Raw genomic sequence first — 15,728 nt, 5'->3', positions numbered from 1 at the left:
AGGGGACGACCGAGGATGAGATGGCTGGATGGCATCACTGACTCGATGGACGTAAGTCTGAGTGAACTCCAGGAGTTGGTGATGGACAGGGAGGCCTGACATGCTGTGATTCATGGGGTCGCAAAGAGTCGGACACAGCTGAGTGACTGAACTGAACTGAACCGAATTCATGTGTTTTAATTTGCATTTCCCTTATGAATAATGCTGTCCACCATCCTTTCCTGCACATCAGGCCATCTGTACACCCTCCTTAGGAGATGTCCGGGCACTTCTTTGCCAGCTTCCTTGTCGACCCTCCCTGTGCCCACAGTCGCTGCACCCCTTGCCTTTCACCTGGGGGAGGGTGCCGAGGCTCAGGGAGAGGGACTGGTTTGCTTTTCTGCTGCAGGGCCCAGTTCACAGAGTCCATACTGGGGCAGGGGTGGGGGGTGGGGGCACGTGGACTGGCCTCCACGATGGCCATCTGCCGGTAGCTTGTCTCCTCACTGGTTTTTCACAGAAACCAGTGAAAGTGTATAAAGCTTTCTCTTTTGAGCCTCCCAGGACACAAGCTCCCTTGGTTTGGTATAAGGAAGTACTCATTGGAGGCCCCACTGTAGTCACTTCCCAGAAGTGTCTTCAGGTTCTAGAAAGTTGCTTTCCCTGTGGCCTCTGCTGGCAGCTTTTGCACTTCCCAAGACTTTGGACACTGACCCCTGCCTGCCAGTCCCTTCTCAGGGAAGCCAGGTGGTTTTCTTACTGTCTTCTTCCTGGTTTCACAGAGCGCGCGGGATGGTACTGCTGCGGATGTCATGACCCCAGTCACAGGCCACTGAATTTCTTCACGGGTCTCTGTTCCCATCACTTTGGTCTCTGGAACTCTTTAGACTCTCAAAAACTATCAAGGATCCCCATAGAGCTTTTGCATACATGGGTTTTATCTATGGATATTTACCATATTAGAAATTTTAAAATATTAATTTAAAAAACACATTTCTTATCAACATAAATATTTTAAAATGAAAACCAGCTCTATTTTTCCAAACAAAAAAAAAAAAAAAGAGAGAGACTCTTTAGATCACAAAGCAGTGGGTACAGAACATGTGGTGTTTTATCCATCAGAATGTTACACAGGAGGTAAGATAGACTAGGTTAGAGCTGCATGTGTCAACATGGATACATCTTAAAACAGTGTTGAATAAAAGAATAGTTTTCACTTTTATACCTTTAAAAAAAAAAGCTTTAAAATGGATTTTACATATTGATGATGGTGGTGGTTTAGTTGCTAAGTGGTGGCAAGCTCTTGTGAGACCCCATGGACCACTGTAGCCCACCAGGTTCCTCTGCGGTGCTGGTGGTAGGGGCCAGCTAAGTCGTGTCCTGCTCTTGCAACCCCATTGACTGTAACCTGGGGAGTCACACATCATCTGTAGCATGGGCTCCAGGTGTGTGCTGCTCTGCAGAAACTACAAAGTGTAAGTGAAGGGGAGTAAAGGCAATGGGAGGGCAGCGCTTCCGTTCCCCTCCTCCAGTGTGTGCAGGACAGCTGATTTCATTCGGTTCAGACTTTACACATTACACACCAGACAAGGAATGAAGGAGCAGCCTTGTCGGCAGATTATAGGGGGTCGGGGAGGATGGTGACACAGTCACGCCGTCACTGTTGCGGGGGCTGGGGGACCCCCAGGGCACAGGGAGGGTGGAAGGTAGTTCTCAAGAGGGTCTGGGGGCGCAGAGCAGCGGCGTTGTGAGTCGCACGGGCTCCCAGGAGACCATCGCTCGTCGGGAGGACGCTGGGACCACGCACCTGAGTCCAGGGCTGCAGTCACCTTCCCCCAGGGACGCGAAGACACCGCACGGCCCCGCCGTCCTATGACATCCCCTCCCCTTAGCCGGCAACTACTTCCCCAGGTCTAGGAACCTGGCGTCCCGCACGGTCAGCACACCTGAGACACCTTGCCCCGCGCCCCGCAGGTGCCCCCGCCCCGTTCGCGGTCCCAGATCCAACGCCAGCCGCTCTGCCTGCGACCGCTTCGCCGTTCCCGGCGTCGCCGCCAGGGGCCGCCGCCGCTCCCCTATGACACAGCAACAATAGGGGCCGCTCTGGCCCGCGGGTCCCCGGCCCGCGCTTCCTCCGGAAGAGAGCCGCCGGCGCGGGGGCGGGCCTGGTGGCGAGACGGGCGGCGGCCCTCGCCAATCGCCCGCAGACTAGCGCCCGCCCCGCTCCTGACGGAGCCCAATCAGCGGCGAGAGCGGCGGGCGGGGCGGGGCGAGCAGGGTCTTCCGGCGGGGCCCGGCAGGCGCTGAGGAGGAAGAGCGAACCCGGACGGCGCCTCTCGGCGGAGTCTCGGCGCGGGCCAGGTGCGGGGTCGTCGGGGGCGGGGACGGTTATGGGGGTGGTCGGGGGCGGGGCCTGCGACGTCGGCGGTCCCCGGGCTGGCGCCGGGTCGGCTGGGGCTGCAGAGGCCGGGGGCAAGCGCGGACTGGGGCTCTCGGGCACCCCGGCCGCCGCCCCGGGCCCGCGGCGCCCGCAGCCGAGAGTGCCGGGCGGTGGGGCCTGCGGGTGGGAGCGGGTGTTCACCCGCGCAAAGTCCTCGCCGGCCGCCGGGCTCGCGTTTCCCCAGGTGCTCGCTCGGGTTTTCTCTCCGAGGGAAGCGAACCTGCCGCGCTGCAGTTTACCGGCCGTGTGTCCGGTAGCAGCGAGGGTTAGGCCTAGTTCTGGCTTGCCATCCAGCGTGTTAGCGGCCTGTCTGCCCAGCTCGAGGTTTTAAATCTTTCGGAGCCGCAGGTTAATAGATTATTTAAAATGTACGGAACGTGGTGTTGACGAGGGTCCCCAGCTGCCATGCGCTTTAGATACACAGGTAAATTTCGGGGTTTGAGAAACGGGAGCAGAAGCTGAGAACCTGGCCCCGTGGGCCGGCCCACCCCGGAATGAGTTGGCTGCAGGTGTCGGGCGTCTGAGGCCTGGCCCGGCTGCGAGAAGCGCTTTCCTTCTGCTCTTCGAGCGCAGCATTGGAGGAGGACGTTAGGGTGTCCGCGGTCGTGACCGGGCCTGCGCGGTGGTGCTTCTTTTAGGATGACGACTTCAGGAGCTCTGTTTCCAAGCCTGGTGCCAGGCTCCCGTGGGTCCTCCAACAAGTATTTGGTGGAGTTTCGGGCCGGAAAAATGTCATTAAAAGGAACTACCGTCACCCCAGATAAACGGAAAGGGCTTGTGTACATTCAGCAGACGGATGACTCCCTCATTCACTTTTGCTGGAAAGACAGGACATCGGGGAACGTGGAAGATGTAAGTGTCTGGGAGTGAACCTTGTCTTGAGGACACCTACCCCGCCCCCCCGCCGCCCCCCAACGGTCAGGGCAGCGTGGTCTTCACAGTAGGACACTGCACTCTGGGCTTGAAACCACTGGTTGACAACTTGGAGTGTGTTGGTGGGGTATGTAGATCTGTTTATGGGCTTTCTGGTCTTAACGATTATGTCCATCTCGTCTGTCACCGGGTGTATGTGTAAAGCTCTGATGATCAGGTGCCTAAAATTGGAGAAATCGTGTAAAAATCCTGACCTTGATCACAGCCCTCTAGAAAGCTTTCTTTAGCGGTCATTTTATTCAGACAGTATCTTCTTTTGTTAAGTTCAGGAGCAGGTCAGGGCTGACTTTTTAGCTCATCTTGGAATGTTGCTCCCAAAACATCTCTATCAAAAATCCTCCAGGAGCCGGAAACCCCCCTTCCCTGTTCAGTACCGGGCCCCTCTCCTGGCCCTCACGACCTTCCTGGGGTGCCTGTGACCCTCGTTTGTCTGCCCTGCACAGACCCTGCTGGTGAGAGGCTTGGTCTCTGTGTCCCGGGGCCTCTGCCCAGCCCGCCACACAGCCCCAGGCCCTGGCCTGGCCTGTGTTTCTGGACGTCCTGGGCCCAGCAGTGCCTCTCTTTAGGATCTGATCATCTTCCCCGATGACTGTGAGTTCAAGCGCGTGCCACAGTGCCCCAGCGGGAGGGTCTACGTGCTCAAGTTTAAGGCAGGGTCCAAACGACTCTTCTTCTGGATGCAGGTATGCAGGTTTTGTTTACTTTTTCTCTTAAAATCTTGTCATAAAATTAGGTTAGAAATTTGCTCATGGGGCCTTTGGGTTTCTGTGGGGTTTTTTTCCCCAAAACCCCTTCATATACAAGTCGTATTCCACGAAGGCAGTAATTAGGTCTGTTTTCTAATTCTATTCAGTGTATAAAATAAAGGATTTGCCTGGTAGCACAGGCGCTAAAGAATCTGCCTGCAATGCAGGAGACCCAGGTTCAATGCTTAGCATATAGTAGGTACCCAGAAAATACTGTTGTTTGATTGACCTATGTTACTTTATTTTCAAACACAATTTTTGAAAAGTGCCAGCTTATCAGAATTAGCTGTTCTAATGGTAGAATTTGCTTTCACTTACCAGCTGGTGCTGACCCTGCTTGCCATGGAACCAAAAGATTCAAGAGTGTCACCATGTGTGGGGTGGGGGTTGTTGTAGTGGGCTCTGCCAGAGTACAGAGTGTGTAGCTTGGCTTTGGGGGCCTTTTCGAGGCTGCAAATCCCAGGGTCACTTACAGGAGTGATTTCTGGGCTGGGCCCCATCTCTGCCTGTGGTTTGCTGGTCTCCCAGTGCCCCCTCCAGGGTCATAAGCCCAGGCTGGAAGCTTCTCTGGGTGGCAGTGCACCCGTCTCGAAGTTCTGGGGGTGCCCTCAGGGGAATGCTGCCTGATGACCCCCTGCATGTCCAAGTGCTCATCGTCAGCACCCAGCTAACTCTGGAGGGCTGCAGGCCAGGGCTGGTTGGTGACAGTGGTGTGATAACGGTTATTTTACAGCATTACATGCATTGAAGGATTTGAGGTTTTATTTAAAAAAACAAACAAACTTTGACTTGGGGTTTGATAGAAAACAGCAAAACTCTGTAAAGCAATTATCCTTCAGTAAAAAATAAATTAATTAAAAAAAAAGTTTGACAACCATTTTAAAAGTCTTTATTGAATTTGTTACAATATTGCTTCCTGTTTTATATTTTGTTTTTTTGGCCCTGAGGCATGTGGGATCTTAGGTCCCTGACTAGGGCTTGAGCCCTCACTCCCTGCAGTGGAAGGTGAAGTCCTAACCACTGGACCACCAGGGACATCCGGGATTTGTGGTTTCAGACGGTCACACTAAGAGCCTCATCCTGGAAGATAGGGTTACTTGTGTGCCAAGTGCTCCTAGAGCGTCAGTCTCCTCCCTGTAAGATGGGTGAGCTGCTCAGTTGTGCCTGTTGCTGTGTCCTCCCTGCAGGAGCCCAAGACGGACCAGGATGAGGAGCACTGCCGGAAAGTCAACGAGTATCTGAACAACCCGCCGATGCCCGGAGCCCTGGGGGCGAGTGGGAGCGGAGGCCACGAGCTGTCTGCGCTGGGCGGTAATGGTCACCTTCCCGGATGTGCTGTGAGGTTGGAGTCGGTTTCCGCTGACGTGGACCCTGGGTGGTGTGGGCCGGTGGCTAAGTAGAGGTGGAGGATCCAGGTTAGGAGCCCCCTGGGGCGGTTCAGGAGTTGGTCCTTGCTCCTGTCTTCAGTTGGTGACCCATCTGTGAACCCTATTGTGCTGGCTCCTGGCAGGAGACACTCAGCGCACAGCTCAGGGGCAGCTGAGATGGGGGCCACCCCCAGAACCCTGGTGGCGGCAGAGGGGTGGGGGCAGACCCAGCTGGAGGCCCCTGGCCACCGCAGCCCCGATCTGAGCACTTTCTGTCCTGCAGGGGAGGGTGGCCTGCAGAGCCTGCTGGGGAATATGAGCCACAGCCAGCTCATGCAGCTCATCGGACCCGCCGGCCTCGGAGGACTGGGTAACACGCCGCGGGCTTGGGAGCCTCTTAGTAACAGAGTCGGGCAGCTTGCAGCTTCTAGTCAGCTCTGTCTGAGCCATGTCTGTGTGCTGGCTTCCCTGGGCAGGGACCTGGTTTGCCTTAGGGATTGACCTGGCACCAGGCAGGCAAGGCCTTCCAGGGCCCCCAGGGAGGACACAATTCCATACTTCAGGGGAGCACAGCTGGCTGAGGAGCAGGGCCTAAGAATGTGCTACAGGGATCCTGCCTGGGCCCCCTGGTCTCCCAGGTTGGCTTGTCTGTTGGGGAAATGTTTGTTACTTTGTACTGAATTTGGACTCTGTCCTTGAACCAGGGAGTGTGCATTGGTAGTGTCATGGGATGGAGAAGTGATAGATTTAGTGGGTTAAGCTGCCAGAACACGCCTGAGGAGTCCGGCCCTGGGCCCCCGCAGACAGGCTCTCTCTGCTCCTTCCCCTGCTTGTCCCTGGGCTGTAGTGCTGGGTGGGTCTGCTCTGTGGTGGGGGAGGGGGCCTCCAGCCAGGCGTGAGTGTTGAACTGTGTGTCCTTGCTCCTTGCAGGTGGCCTGGGGGCCCTGACCGGGCCGGGCCTGGCCAGCTTACTGGGGAGCGGAGGGCCTCCGGCAAGCAGCTCTTCATCCAGGTGAGCCTCACCCCTGGCTCTCTGGTTTCACCAGGTGTTGCCTCCTTCACAGAGGCTGGACGTAGGAGATGCTGAAGGACAGAGTAGGCACCTGGGGAGGCTCTGTCCTTTTCATGGTTCAGACTTCTCCCAGAGACCTGGCAGTGCAAGGAGGTCTGGGGCAGGATGGATGTGTTGTGGTGCGTTTGTGGGCATGTCGCCCTCCAGTGTTCCCTCGCTCTCCCCAGCTCCCGGAGCCAGTCAGCAGCGGTTACCCCGTCCTCCACCACCTCCTCCACTCGCGCCACCCCAGCCCCTTCCGCTCCAGCAGCTGCCTCAGCGACCAGCCCGAGCCCTGCACCCAGCTCAGGTGACGGAGCCAGCACAGCAGCCAGCCCCGCCCAGCCCATCCAGCTCAGCGACCTGCAGAGCATCCTGGCCACCATGAGTGTGCCGGCTGGGCCAGGAGGCGGCCAACAAGGTAACACTGAGCCTCCGCCCCTGCCTCTCGCCTCGCCTCACCTCACCTCACCACACCACGCCTGGAAGTTCCACATCTGAGTGTCACTGGCCTCCCTCATGGGCATCCTGGCTGGCCTCCAGCCGCTGACGGCCACTGCTTGTGCCCTAGTTGACCTGGCCAGTGTGCTGACACCTGAGATCATGGCCCCCATCCTTGCCAACGCGGATGTCCAGGAGCGCCTGCTGCCCTACCTGCCATCAGGGGAGTCCCTGCCGCAGACTGCGGAGGAGATCCAGAACACGCTGACCTCACCCCAGTTCCAGCAGGTAGACACATGGCCCAGGTGTCCTGCGGGAAGCTTGGTGTAGGGGACACTGGCCTGCCTGCAGCACAGCCCCTGGCATCAAGCATCTTGGTTCCTGAGGTCCCCTTCAGCGCTCTCATGGACTCAGGTGCCTGGCTCTTCCCACAGGCCCTCGGCATGTTCAGTGCGGCCTTGGCCTCAGGGCAGCTGGGCCCCCTCATGTGCCAGTTTGGGCTGCCCGCGGAGGCTGTGGAGGCCGCCAACAAGGGTGGTAAGTACCTGCGCCCCCACCCCTCAGCCACAGGTGAGGCAGAGATTGTCTTCTTGTAGTTGAAAAGAAAGGCTTCCCCCATGTGCAGAGGATGCCTAGTCCGATGACCCTGGCCTCTCTCTAGCTTTCACCTCCCGTCCCCCGGTCAGCAGTGCTGGGCCCGGGGCTGGAAAGGTCACGTCAGGCTTTTTAATGCGTTTTAGACGTGGAAGCATTTGCCAAAGCCATGCAGAATAGCGCCAGCCCCGAGCAGCAGGAGGGCGATGGGAAGGACAAGAAGGACGAAGAAGAGGACATGAGCCTGGATTAGGCTGCCTGCAGCCACGAGGGCTCAACCCCCAGGTCATTTGGCCTCAGTAGTGGCGTTTGTGATCACACCCTCTCACCTCTGCCCCAACGTGCTAATCAGTAAAAGTCTTTTCTTTTATCTGCCAACTCTGGATTGTCTGCGTGCCAGGGTGGGCTGACGGGAGTTGGGTGCAAGAAGCTCCTCTGGGCCTGCGTTCCGACTCAGAGGGACAGTCGTGCTGGGCTCGGGCCTCCAGACCCGCTGGGCTGCTTTTCTTTTTCTACATTTAAAGTCGACACTCAGTTACACAAGTTACTTTTTAATTTTTGTTTCAAGAAGCAGGGGGGCCAGTGATTTATAGCTTTCCTATTATTGAATATTGGTGGAAGGGAAATTTCATAATTAAATTGAAAGGTAAAAAATACAAACCCCTATTTTACAGTGTTATTTACCCTTTCCTTTAGGAAGTCAGACATAACTTAAAACCACTCCCAGAAATAAGACTTTATTACCCATAGAATCTGGAGTCTAGATAAATACACACAGACTTCATCTAAGAAGCCAGCTGAGGGTGGTGGTGTCTGCACGCTGGGTGGAGGGGCTGAGGGTTCTGGGGGGCAAGACCCTGCCTGATGAGGCAGACCGCCTGTTGACTCCAGAAGACCCCCTCGTGCGGCTGCTGGAGCTGTCAGCTGGGGTTCCGGGGGTGGCTGTGCTACGTGGCTGGGCAGCCGCTGGCCCCCACTGCCCCCTGCACGCCCGCAGTTCGAGGCCAGGTGACTGACACCTGGTTCAGCACCAGATTCCGCACGCAGCCGTTGTAGGGAGGCCGTTTCCAGGGTTCTGGGGGGGGGGGGGGAACAGGGCCTGGTTGGAGCAGAGGCTCGTGTCTCATCAGGCCTGGGCTCCCCGCTCTCAACCTCAGCGCCTGGTGCCCAGGGCAGCCTTCCCCATTCCCTGCCCCCAGGCCGAGGCCGCACTCACCCGGCAGGCCCCCAAGATGTAGTGGCACCAGGGTGTTGGCCCAGGTGGCCGGCGCCGGGCCCAGGGTGTGGTTGCTCTGCTGGTCCACCTCCAGCCGGAGCACGTTCCCGCCTTTGGTCACTGCAAGCACAGCTTTCTTGTGACCAGGCCAGGAGGATCTCGCCAGCCACAGGGCCAGGGGCTATTCACCCTATTTCTTTGGCTTTAAATCCCTGCCACCCTCCCCGCTGGGGGCCTGCAGCTGACCCCTGCTGAGTCCCTCCAGGCTTGACTCTGCAGCAGGTGGGGGTCAGGAGTGTCTCCAACCTCCCACTGGGAGAGGCCCCGGCTCACCTGCCAGTCGGTGCCAGCGCCCATCACACAGTGCTGCGGGGCGTGTTACCAGCGTGGAGAACTCACCAGCACCGTCGTTTGCCCACAGCAGGACCTAGGGTGGGAGAAGTCAGGAGGGCCCTGCCAGCCCCGATCCCACCCTGAGGCTGCGGCTCACACCTGTCTTACCTGCTTCCCCAGCACCTGCAGCTCTAGGTATGGGGGCGTCTGGCCCTGGCCCAAGTGGAAAACTAGGCCGGTGGCTGTCTGGGGCCGTACCTCCAGCTCCAGGGCCACGTCGGGCAGTGTGGCCCCCAGGGTGTCTGCAAGGAGGGGCCGTGAGGGGGAGAGCTTCGGTCCCAGGCCCCACCCTTTCTGGTGTCACTATTCTGCCCCCTGGCCACCCCAAGAGGACTGAGAGGGCACCAATCAGGGACAGACCTAGAGTGACGGCTCCCCCGCTGCCTGTGAAGAACAGGCCCTTCTCCAGGGGCCCTGAGAAGCAGGGTGTGACCCCCACCATCCGCGTGGGGGACCCCAGGAGCCGCCCATCCAGCCTCAGCCTCTTCACACAACCCCTGAACCCAGGGCTGCTGATGGCCACCTGTGGGAACAGAGAGTGAGCTGGGGTCAGGCCCTTGGGGTGCTAGGAAGATGGATAGCATCTGGCTGGGGAGGGGTGGGAGGCTGGGCGAGGTGGTGCTCACTGGGAGCCTGGGGCTGTGGCTGCCAGCAGGAAGGCCCCCCACAAAGAGCGTGTGTGGCTGGGGGCCCTGCTGTCCCTGGTGCTGCCAGCCTGGCCCCTCCTGGCTCTGGGCCCAGACCCTGTCTGTCACCAGCTGGATCCGACTTTTCTCCCAGCGCACGGACACCTGGGGGTGGAGAGAGGCACATCAGGGTGGGAGTTCCCAGATGCCCCCCCTACCTCCCGCCCCGTGTCCCCTCTCCCAGTCCCTCACCGTATGCCACTGGCCAGTGCGTGAACGCTGGCGGCTCTGGACTCGGAGCTGGGGCCCAGGGCCTTCGGTCTGAGCTACAAAACGTCTGTGGTTCAGGAAGAGAACTAGGGAGGGGCTGCTGGCTGCCTGGGGGACAGCAAGGAGCAGGAGCCCTCGGGGGGCATGTGGGCGGACGAGCATGGAGAGCTGTGACCTGGAAGCCAAGCACGGGCATCAGCCTTGTGCCCTACCTACCTCCACCGCACCATGGCACCCCCAACCCTGGTCCCCACCCAGGCTTACCAGTCACTGGGGGAGGCTGGAACATGTGCAAACTCCAAGTAACTGGTCAGGGGACCCCCAAACTGGTAGGCGTCTCGGATGGTCCTGAGGGACCCAGGTGGCAAGCAGGCAGAGTCCTGGGCAGGCTGCCGGCTTCGGCGGGCAGCCTAGGGGGAGTCGGATGGCGGTGCAGGAACATGAGGAGGTGGCTTTCTGCCTACCCCAGCCCTGCCGCCCACACCCCTCCTGTACCCTACCTTCCGAGACACGGCGGCCCGCAGCCCTTGCGGGACCTGCTCCAGGAGCTGGGTGTGAGGGGCTGGGGCGCAGCCTGAGCTCACGTTGAAGCTGCCCAGGTTCTCCTGCAGGTCAAACACGCGCTGAGGCCCCAGGAGCCTGCAGAGGGTGAGGGGTGCAGGTCAGTGGCTGGGGCCAAGTCAGCAGGTTCTTGCCAGCAAACACTGCCCCTCCCCCCCCCAGCCCCATGCCCACTCCACTCACCGCAGCACAAAAACATTGCTGATGCAGCCACTGAAGTTACGAATGTCACTGGACTTGGGCGAGCCCCCGAGGAGGAGCTGAGGGGGTCCCTCGGGCTGAGGCTGGGGCCGTGGCCCCCGGTAGGGCTTCATCTCCTGAAGCTGGTCGTCCACGTAGAGCCAGACCCTGGTGGGGAGAGTGGTATTTCCCCGCCCTGCCGCCCAACCCGCAGAGTATTGTCCCTAAAACCTCAGTTCTGCACCCCCTCCCTAAAGAGGCCAGGTAAGCCAGGCTCACCCTGTGCTGTTGCTGTAGAAAGTGACGTAGTGGGGGGCCCCATCATCAAAACGTTCTTGTGTCTTCAGCTCAGTCCTGGCCAGCCGAAGGGTCACATGACCCTGCTGCAGGGTCACCTCGCATGGCCCACCCTACGGAGCACGGCTGGGTCAGTGAGCCAGGCTGGGGGCCCAGACTCCCTCTGGCCACACGCCCCCACCCTGGTGCCCTGGAGGTGGGGCAGACGCACCGGGGACTCTCGTTGGAAGAGCAGAGCGCTGTCCTGGCTGCTGCGGAAGCCAAAGCCAGAGTAGACGTCACCCGTGAGGGGCACAGCATCGCTGGGGAGTGCCAGGCGCAGGAAGCCGTGGCCGTGGAAAGTCATGGCCCGTCCCACCTGTGGGCAGGGCGACCGTGAGGGCCTGCGGTGGCAGCCAGAAAGGGCATGCACGCGGCCGGGGGCGGGAGGGGGCTCACCAGCAGGTCAGTGGTGCAGCCGGCGCTGATGCCCGTGGTGTTCAGCCTCTTGAGATCCACGTACTTGCCCAGGGCCTTGATGCCCTTGATGCAGCCTCGCACGGAGCCTCCAGAGGGGAAGAGCTGCCGCAGGCTGCAGGCACCAGTGTCCATGGGATGAGCCGCAGTGGTGGCCTCCCCAGGCCCTACCGCCCCACCCCCACCCCAGGCCAGTGCTCACCTGGCAGGCAGTTGGCTGGGCGGCACGCCTCCCAGGTAGTAGGCGTCGGCCAGCTCCAACACATTCTCCTGCTCCACGCTGAACACCGTGGTCCTCTCCACGCGCACCAGCACGCGCTTCCGGTTGCCCCCCAGCAGGAACAGCTGGATCTGGGAGGCGCCAGCATAGGTGGGCACCTTCAGAGGAGCTGTGACCCCCACTGTCCCTCCCCACCCAGGGCCTCCTCTGGACCTGGCCTTACCGCCTTGCTGGTTGCAGTCAGCTGTGGCGGAGGTCGCTGCAGCGGGTCGGCCTCCTTCAGGCCCGCGCCAAAATCATAGAGGAGCGCTAGTTTGCCTTCTTGCACAGCCAGGCACAGGAACTGGTCCTGGGGAAAGGGGAGGGTCAGCACAGCCAGGTGGGCAGGGGAGGCGTCGCAGGCAGCAGGCAGGCAGGGGCATGGACAGCTGGCAGGCGGGGGGCGTGGATGGTGGGGGTAGGATAGGGGCATGGACAGCAGACATGCCTGATACTGCAGGAAGAAGATGATGCCGCTGTAGGACACGAGCCGTAGCTCCTGGTCGAAGCGCTTGGTGTTGCTGAGCTGGCTCTCCATGCTGATGCGGGCAAAACCAGAGCCGTCCAGATAGGAGCCATCTGTGAGCCACGGGTCCCCGGTCGACTTGGAGCTGCCGGTCAGAAGTGGGAGGGTCAGCTGAGGGTGGGCAGAGTCAAAGTGAGGGTCGGCTCAGACCACACGTACCGGGCACAAGGCTTGTCCACAGCTGTGTCCAGCTGGAAGGTTTTCTCGAAGTTGTAGAGACTGACCACCTCCTCGTTGAGTGTGTCCAGTTCAATGCAGCCCCGGTAGCCGGGGAAGCGTAGGGGTTCGGGGGGCTGTGGGCACAGCACGCGGTCAGGGCAGACCCCAGGGGGAGCTCGGGCCAGACATTAAGTAGGACTTCATGGGACAGGTGGGCAGGGTGGCTTGCGCACCCAGGCCGGCCAGGCTCACCGTGAAGTTGCTGGGGTAGCCCCCCACGTAGAAGACGAAATCGTCCGGCTGGACATTGAGCAGCCCCTCAGCCCCAGGGGCCACCGTGTCGCCCTTGGTCTCTTGGACCATCCGATTCTCCACCGTGACAGACATGCGGCCGAACTGGAGGATCCTGAGGACAGAGGTGGGAGGTGAGGTGTGGACACGTGGCCACACTCGGAGGTGGCGGAGTGCTGTGGGGACTGGGCGTCCTACCTGTCAATGCTGATGGCTGCGAACTGCTCCCCAATGTCCTCGTCGATGCTGAGGGTCGCAGGCCCTGCCCCACCAAGGCGGTACACCCAGTGTACCCTCTGGCCCCGCAAAGCCACACCCAGGTAGTCTCCAGCGGCCTGGGGGACAGGAGACCAGTGGGGCAGGGCCTCAGGCACCCCACCTGCGCCAGCCTGGGGCCCAGCTCCACCCAGCCCGCAGGGCCTGCCTGCTACCTGGCGGCCGCCCATGTACAGCACAAACTGGTCCCCCGTGACCTGGCCAGCTGTGGGCTCTGGGCTCTGCAGGTAGAACTTGAGGGCAGTGTAGGAGGCGAGGTTGGTGAGGTCCCGAGGGGTGCGCAGCTGCACCCCTGAGCTCCCGTTGAACTTCATGGGCACCTTGACCTGTGGCGACACACGGCCTGTCAGTGTCCGCCTCCTGGTCTCCCAGATGCTCACCTGGCCCTGGCACTCGCACCCACCTTGCTGGCTGCACCACGGGCCTGGGCAATGAGTTCCCGCACACGGCTGATACTGGCTGACAGAGCCAGGCTGGCGTTGTGTACCCCGCGGTCCTGCAGGAGGTTCAGCTTGGCCAGCAGCTGTGGCAGCGTCTTTTCCAGGGTGGACACTGCAGGCAGGGAACAGAGGGGAAGGAGGTCCTGCGTGACTGGCCTGCCCACCCTGGCCCACCCACTGTCGGGGCACTGTGCCCCAGGACGCACCTGAGCGGCCAGCATCAAGCACCACACGGCCCAGGTCCTGGCTCTGCAGGCCCTTGTACTGGCCCTGCCACTGCTCCACATTCCGGTGCATGTCCTGAAGCCGGGCCTGCACACGGGCAGCTGTGTCCTGGGCCTCAGCGGCCACAGCCTTGGCATGGGCTATCTTCTTGCTTGTCTCATCTGCAGTGGACCGTGTGCAGGCTCAGTGAGGGGGGCCCTCATCCCCATCTGGGGAGACCACTAAGACCCCCTGACAGAACCAGCAACAGGGAATTAACCCCCACCCCCCTGCCTTGTGAGAACCTCAGGGTGGTGGAGACTCACCTGCCACCCTCTCCCAGATAGACAGCCCTCCTGTGCCAGCCACACGCCTGAGTTGAGTCCCCTGAGGCCTGCTTGAGTCAGCTCCGCCTCATCTCCCCCTGGTGGGTCCCCCGCCCTGCCACTCCATCTCTCCTGAGGTCCTTCCAGAGTCCCCATGGCCCCCAGGTAGGCAGGGTCCCTCTCGAGTCAGCAGGGATCCTTCCTGTGCTCTGAGCGCTCCCGGACCCTTGAAGTGTCTCCTGGGTGTCCAGCTCCAGCCACACTGACCTCTGCTGCTGCTGCCACCTCTGAGCCCACTGAACACCTGTACCCTCCCCGCCCGCCCCGTGTCCTCTCTCTCCAAATGCTCCCCCTTCCTCCTGGTTTCACTTGCTACCCAGGCTGACGCTGGGGGTGACGTTTGTTTGGTGTCTGGTTCCCGACCAGAAGCAAGTCCTTAGGATTGGGGAGAGTCCCCAGGGTTGGAACCACTCTGGCCTCCCTCCTGGATGGTGACCCCACTGGACAGGCAGGGCTGGTGGGGTGATGCCCGTGTGGGCAGGTGCCCCTTCAGCTCTGGGGACAAGAGGTGGGTGAAGTGCAGGGAGGAGCCCCACCCTACCTGTGTCCATAGCCAGCATGGCTTGCACCTCCCGGACACGGGCCGCCAGCTGTTCCTTCCTGGCCCGGGCATCGCGGAGCTGGGTCCCAGTGTCCTGGAGGGTGGCCCGTGCTGTGGGGGAGACAGCTTCAATCCTGAGGAGCCCCCGCCCCCACAGTACAGGCACCACCACTTCAGTTCTCCTGACCAGGGAGAGCTAAGGCTCACACACACACAGTCAGAGGGAGACACTTGGATACAAGGGCCATCGGCTTGGGGGAAAGCACTGCACCCCAAGTCTCAGAGCAGCCTCCTAGGCCCACAGTAAATGCAACCGTCCCCATTTTATAGGTGAAACAATGGAGACTCAGAAAAGCTAAGCCACTGTGCATGGCAACCAGCACCCTGAGGTGCTCACAGCAGAGGTGCTCACCCCCGCCTGGCCCTCCCCCCTGGCCTGGCACACACACGGCCCTCAGCCAGGACAGCAGAACCATCAGCTGGTCCTCGTGTCTTCTACCCAGGCCCTTCCACGTCCTGGGGCCTGGTCACAAAGTCAGGGTGGGTGGGCCTCTGCAGGGCTCCAGGAGCGGACTCGCCCGGGCAGTGGGGAAAATTCACACCCATGGCAGCTGCCAGCCTGACTCTCACAGTGACAATCCACGAACCCCCACACAACGTAGCTGGAGGGCAAGAGTCCCACAGAGCTGGGATGCCCCTCGGGACATGACTCTCACCGAGGTCCAGTCTTCGCTGTTCCCCCAGGATGGCCTCCTCCAGGGCACTGCTGTTAGCCAGCAGTTCCCGGGCCCGGGGCGCCAGGCCCCGCTGCACCACCATCTGCAGACGCGGGGATAGGATATGGTTTAGCCCTGCCTGGAGGGGCTGCCAGGAACAGGGGCTGCAGCCAGGGTTGCGGGTGGGGGTGGGTGTGGGAGGGTCCGGGCCTCACCGCCCACGTGTGGCTCGCCTGCTGCCGGGCCTGGTCAGCAGCGCCCTCGGCAGCCTGCACAGCTTGCAGAATGCTGCTGTAGGCGTTGGCGGCCTCAATGGCCCTCTGGATAAAGCGGTCCTGGTTGACTCCTTGGATGATGCTGTGAGGGGAGACCGGGGAAGG

At 60.6% G+C, this 15,728-nt stretch overlaps 2 protein-coding genes across 2 annotated transcripts in view; one reads left to right on the top strand and one right to left on the bottom strand.

Annotated features, from left to right (window-relative positions):
* Positions 1-2,267: 2,267 nt before the first annotated feature.
* ADRM1 (ADRM1 26S proteasome ubiquitin receptor) lies at positions 2,268-7,929 on the top strand. Its single transcript, XM_015099788.3, has 10 exons — positions 2,268-2,340; positions 3,058-3,271; positions 3,919-4,035; positions 5,286-5,409; positions 5,749-5,835; positions 6,396-6,477; positions 6,705-6,937; positions 7,088-7,245; positions 7,392-7,494; positions 7,698-7,929. The coding sequence occupies exons 2-10, from the start codon at positions 3,059-3,061 to the stop codon at positions 7,802-7,804; spliced, it is 1,224 nt and encodes a 407-aa protein (XP_014955274.2). The 5' UTR covers positions 2,268-2,340; position 3,058; the 3' UTR covers positions 7,805-7,929.
* A 157-nt stretch (positions 7,930-8,086) lies between these two features.
* LAMA5 (laminin subunit alpha 5) overlaps positions 8,087-15,728 on the bottom strand; it is a 51,446-nt gene continuing 43,804 nt past the window's right edge. The window contains exons 56-80 of the mRNA XM_027976973.3: positions 15,564-15,705; positions 15,349-15,451; positions 14,633-14,743; positions 13,708-13,887; positions 13,465-13,613; positions 13,217-13,387; positions 12,984-13,120; positions 12,747-12,900; positions 12,495-12,628; positions 12,258-12,420; positions 11,994-12,119; positions 11,753-11,901; positions 11,533-11,665; positions 11,306-11,452; positions 11,077-11,207; positions 10,801-10,965; positions 10,557-10,695; positions 10,321-10,466; positions 10,039-10,231; positions 9,787-9,951; positions 9,521-9,683; positions 9,269-9,402; positions 9,101-9,194; positions 8,768-8,887; positions 8,087-8,626 (exon numbers count right to left, since the gene is read on the bottom strand). Of these exons, the coding sequence (XP_027832774.1) occupies positions 8,499-8,626; positions 8,768-8,887; positions 9,101-9,194; positions 9,269-9,402; positions 9,521-9,683; positions 9,787-9,951; positions 10,039-10,231; positions 10,321-10,466; positions 10,557-10,695; positions 10,801-10,965; positions 11,077-11,207; positions 11,306-11,452; positions 11,533-11,665; positions 11,753-11,901; positions 11,994-12,119; positions 12,258-12,420; positions 12,495-12,628; positions 12,747-12,900; positions 12,984-13,120; positions 13,217-13,387; positions 13,465-13,613; positions 13,708-13,887; positions 14,633-14,743; positions 15,349-15,451; positions 15,564-15,705 (3,577 nt within the window). The 3' untranslated portion in view covers positions 8,087-8,498. The remainder of the gene's footprint in view (positions 8,627-8,767; positions 8,888-9,100; positions 9,195-9,268; positions 9,403-9,520; positions 9,684-9,786; positions 9,952-10,038; positions 10,232-10,320; positions 10,467-10,556; positions 10,696-10,800; positions 10,966-11,076; positions 11,208-11,305; positions 11,453-11,532; positions 11,666-11,752; positions 11,902-11,993; positions 12,120-12,257; positions 12,421-12,494; positions 12,629-12,746; positions 12,901-12,983; positions 13,121-13,216; positions 13,388-13,464; positions 13,614-13,707; positions 13,888-14,632; positions 14,744-15,348; positions 15,452-15,563; positions 15,706-15,728) is intronic.

The sequence above is a fragment of the Ovis aries genome, chromosome 13, assembly GCF_016772045.2.
Source record: "Ovis aries strain OAR_USU_Benz2616 breed Rambouillet chromosome 13, ARS-UI_Ramb_v3.0, whole genome shotgun sequence".
Classification (NCBI taxonomy): Eukaryota; Metazoa; Chordata; class Mammalia; order Artiodactyla; family Bovidae; genus Ovis; species Ovis aries.
The sequence above is the reverse complement of the archived record's forward strand: the minus strand, read 5'-3'. Positions and strand labels throughout refer to the sequence as shown.

Bases quoted from the DNA above. Each gene is read 5' to 3' on its own strand.
- ADRM1 (XM_015099788.3), top strand. From the start codon at position 3,059: ATGACGACTTCAGGAGCTCTGTTTCCAAGCCTGGTGCCAGGCTCCCGT. The intron at 5,836-6,395 runs GTAACACGCCGC...TGCTCCTTGCAG, and splicing joins CGCCGGCCTCGGAGGACTGG to GTGGCCTGGGGGCCCTGACC. The intron at 6,938-7,087 runs GTAACACTGAGC...CTTGTGCCCTAG, and splicing joins GCCAGGAGGCGGCCAACAAG to TTGACCTGGCCAGTGTGCTG.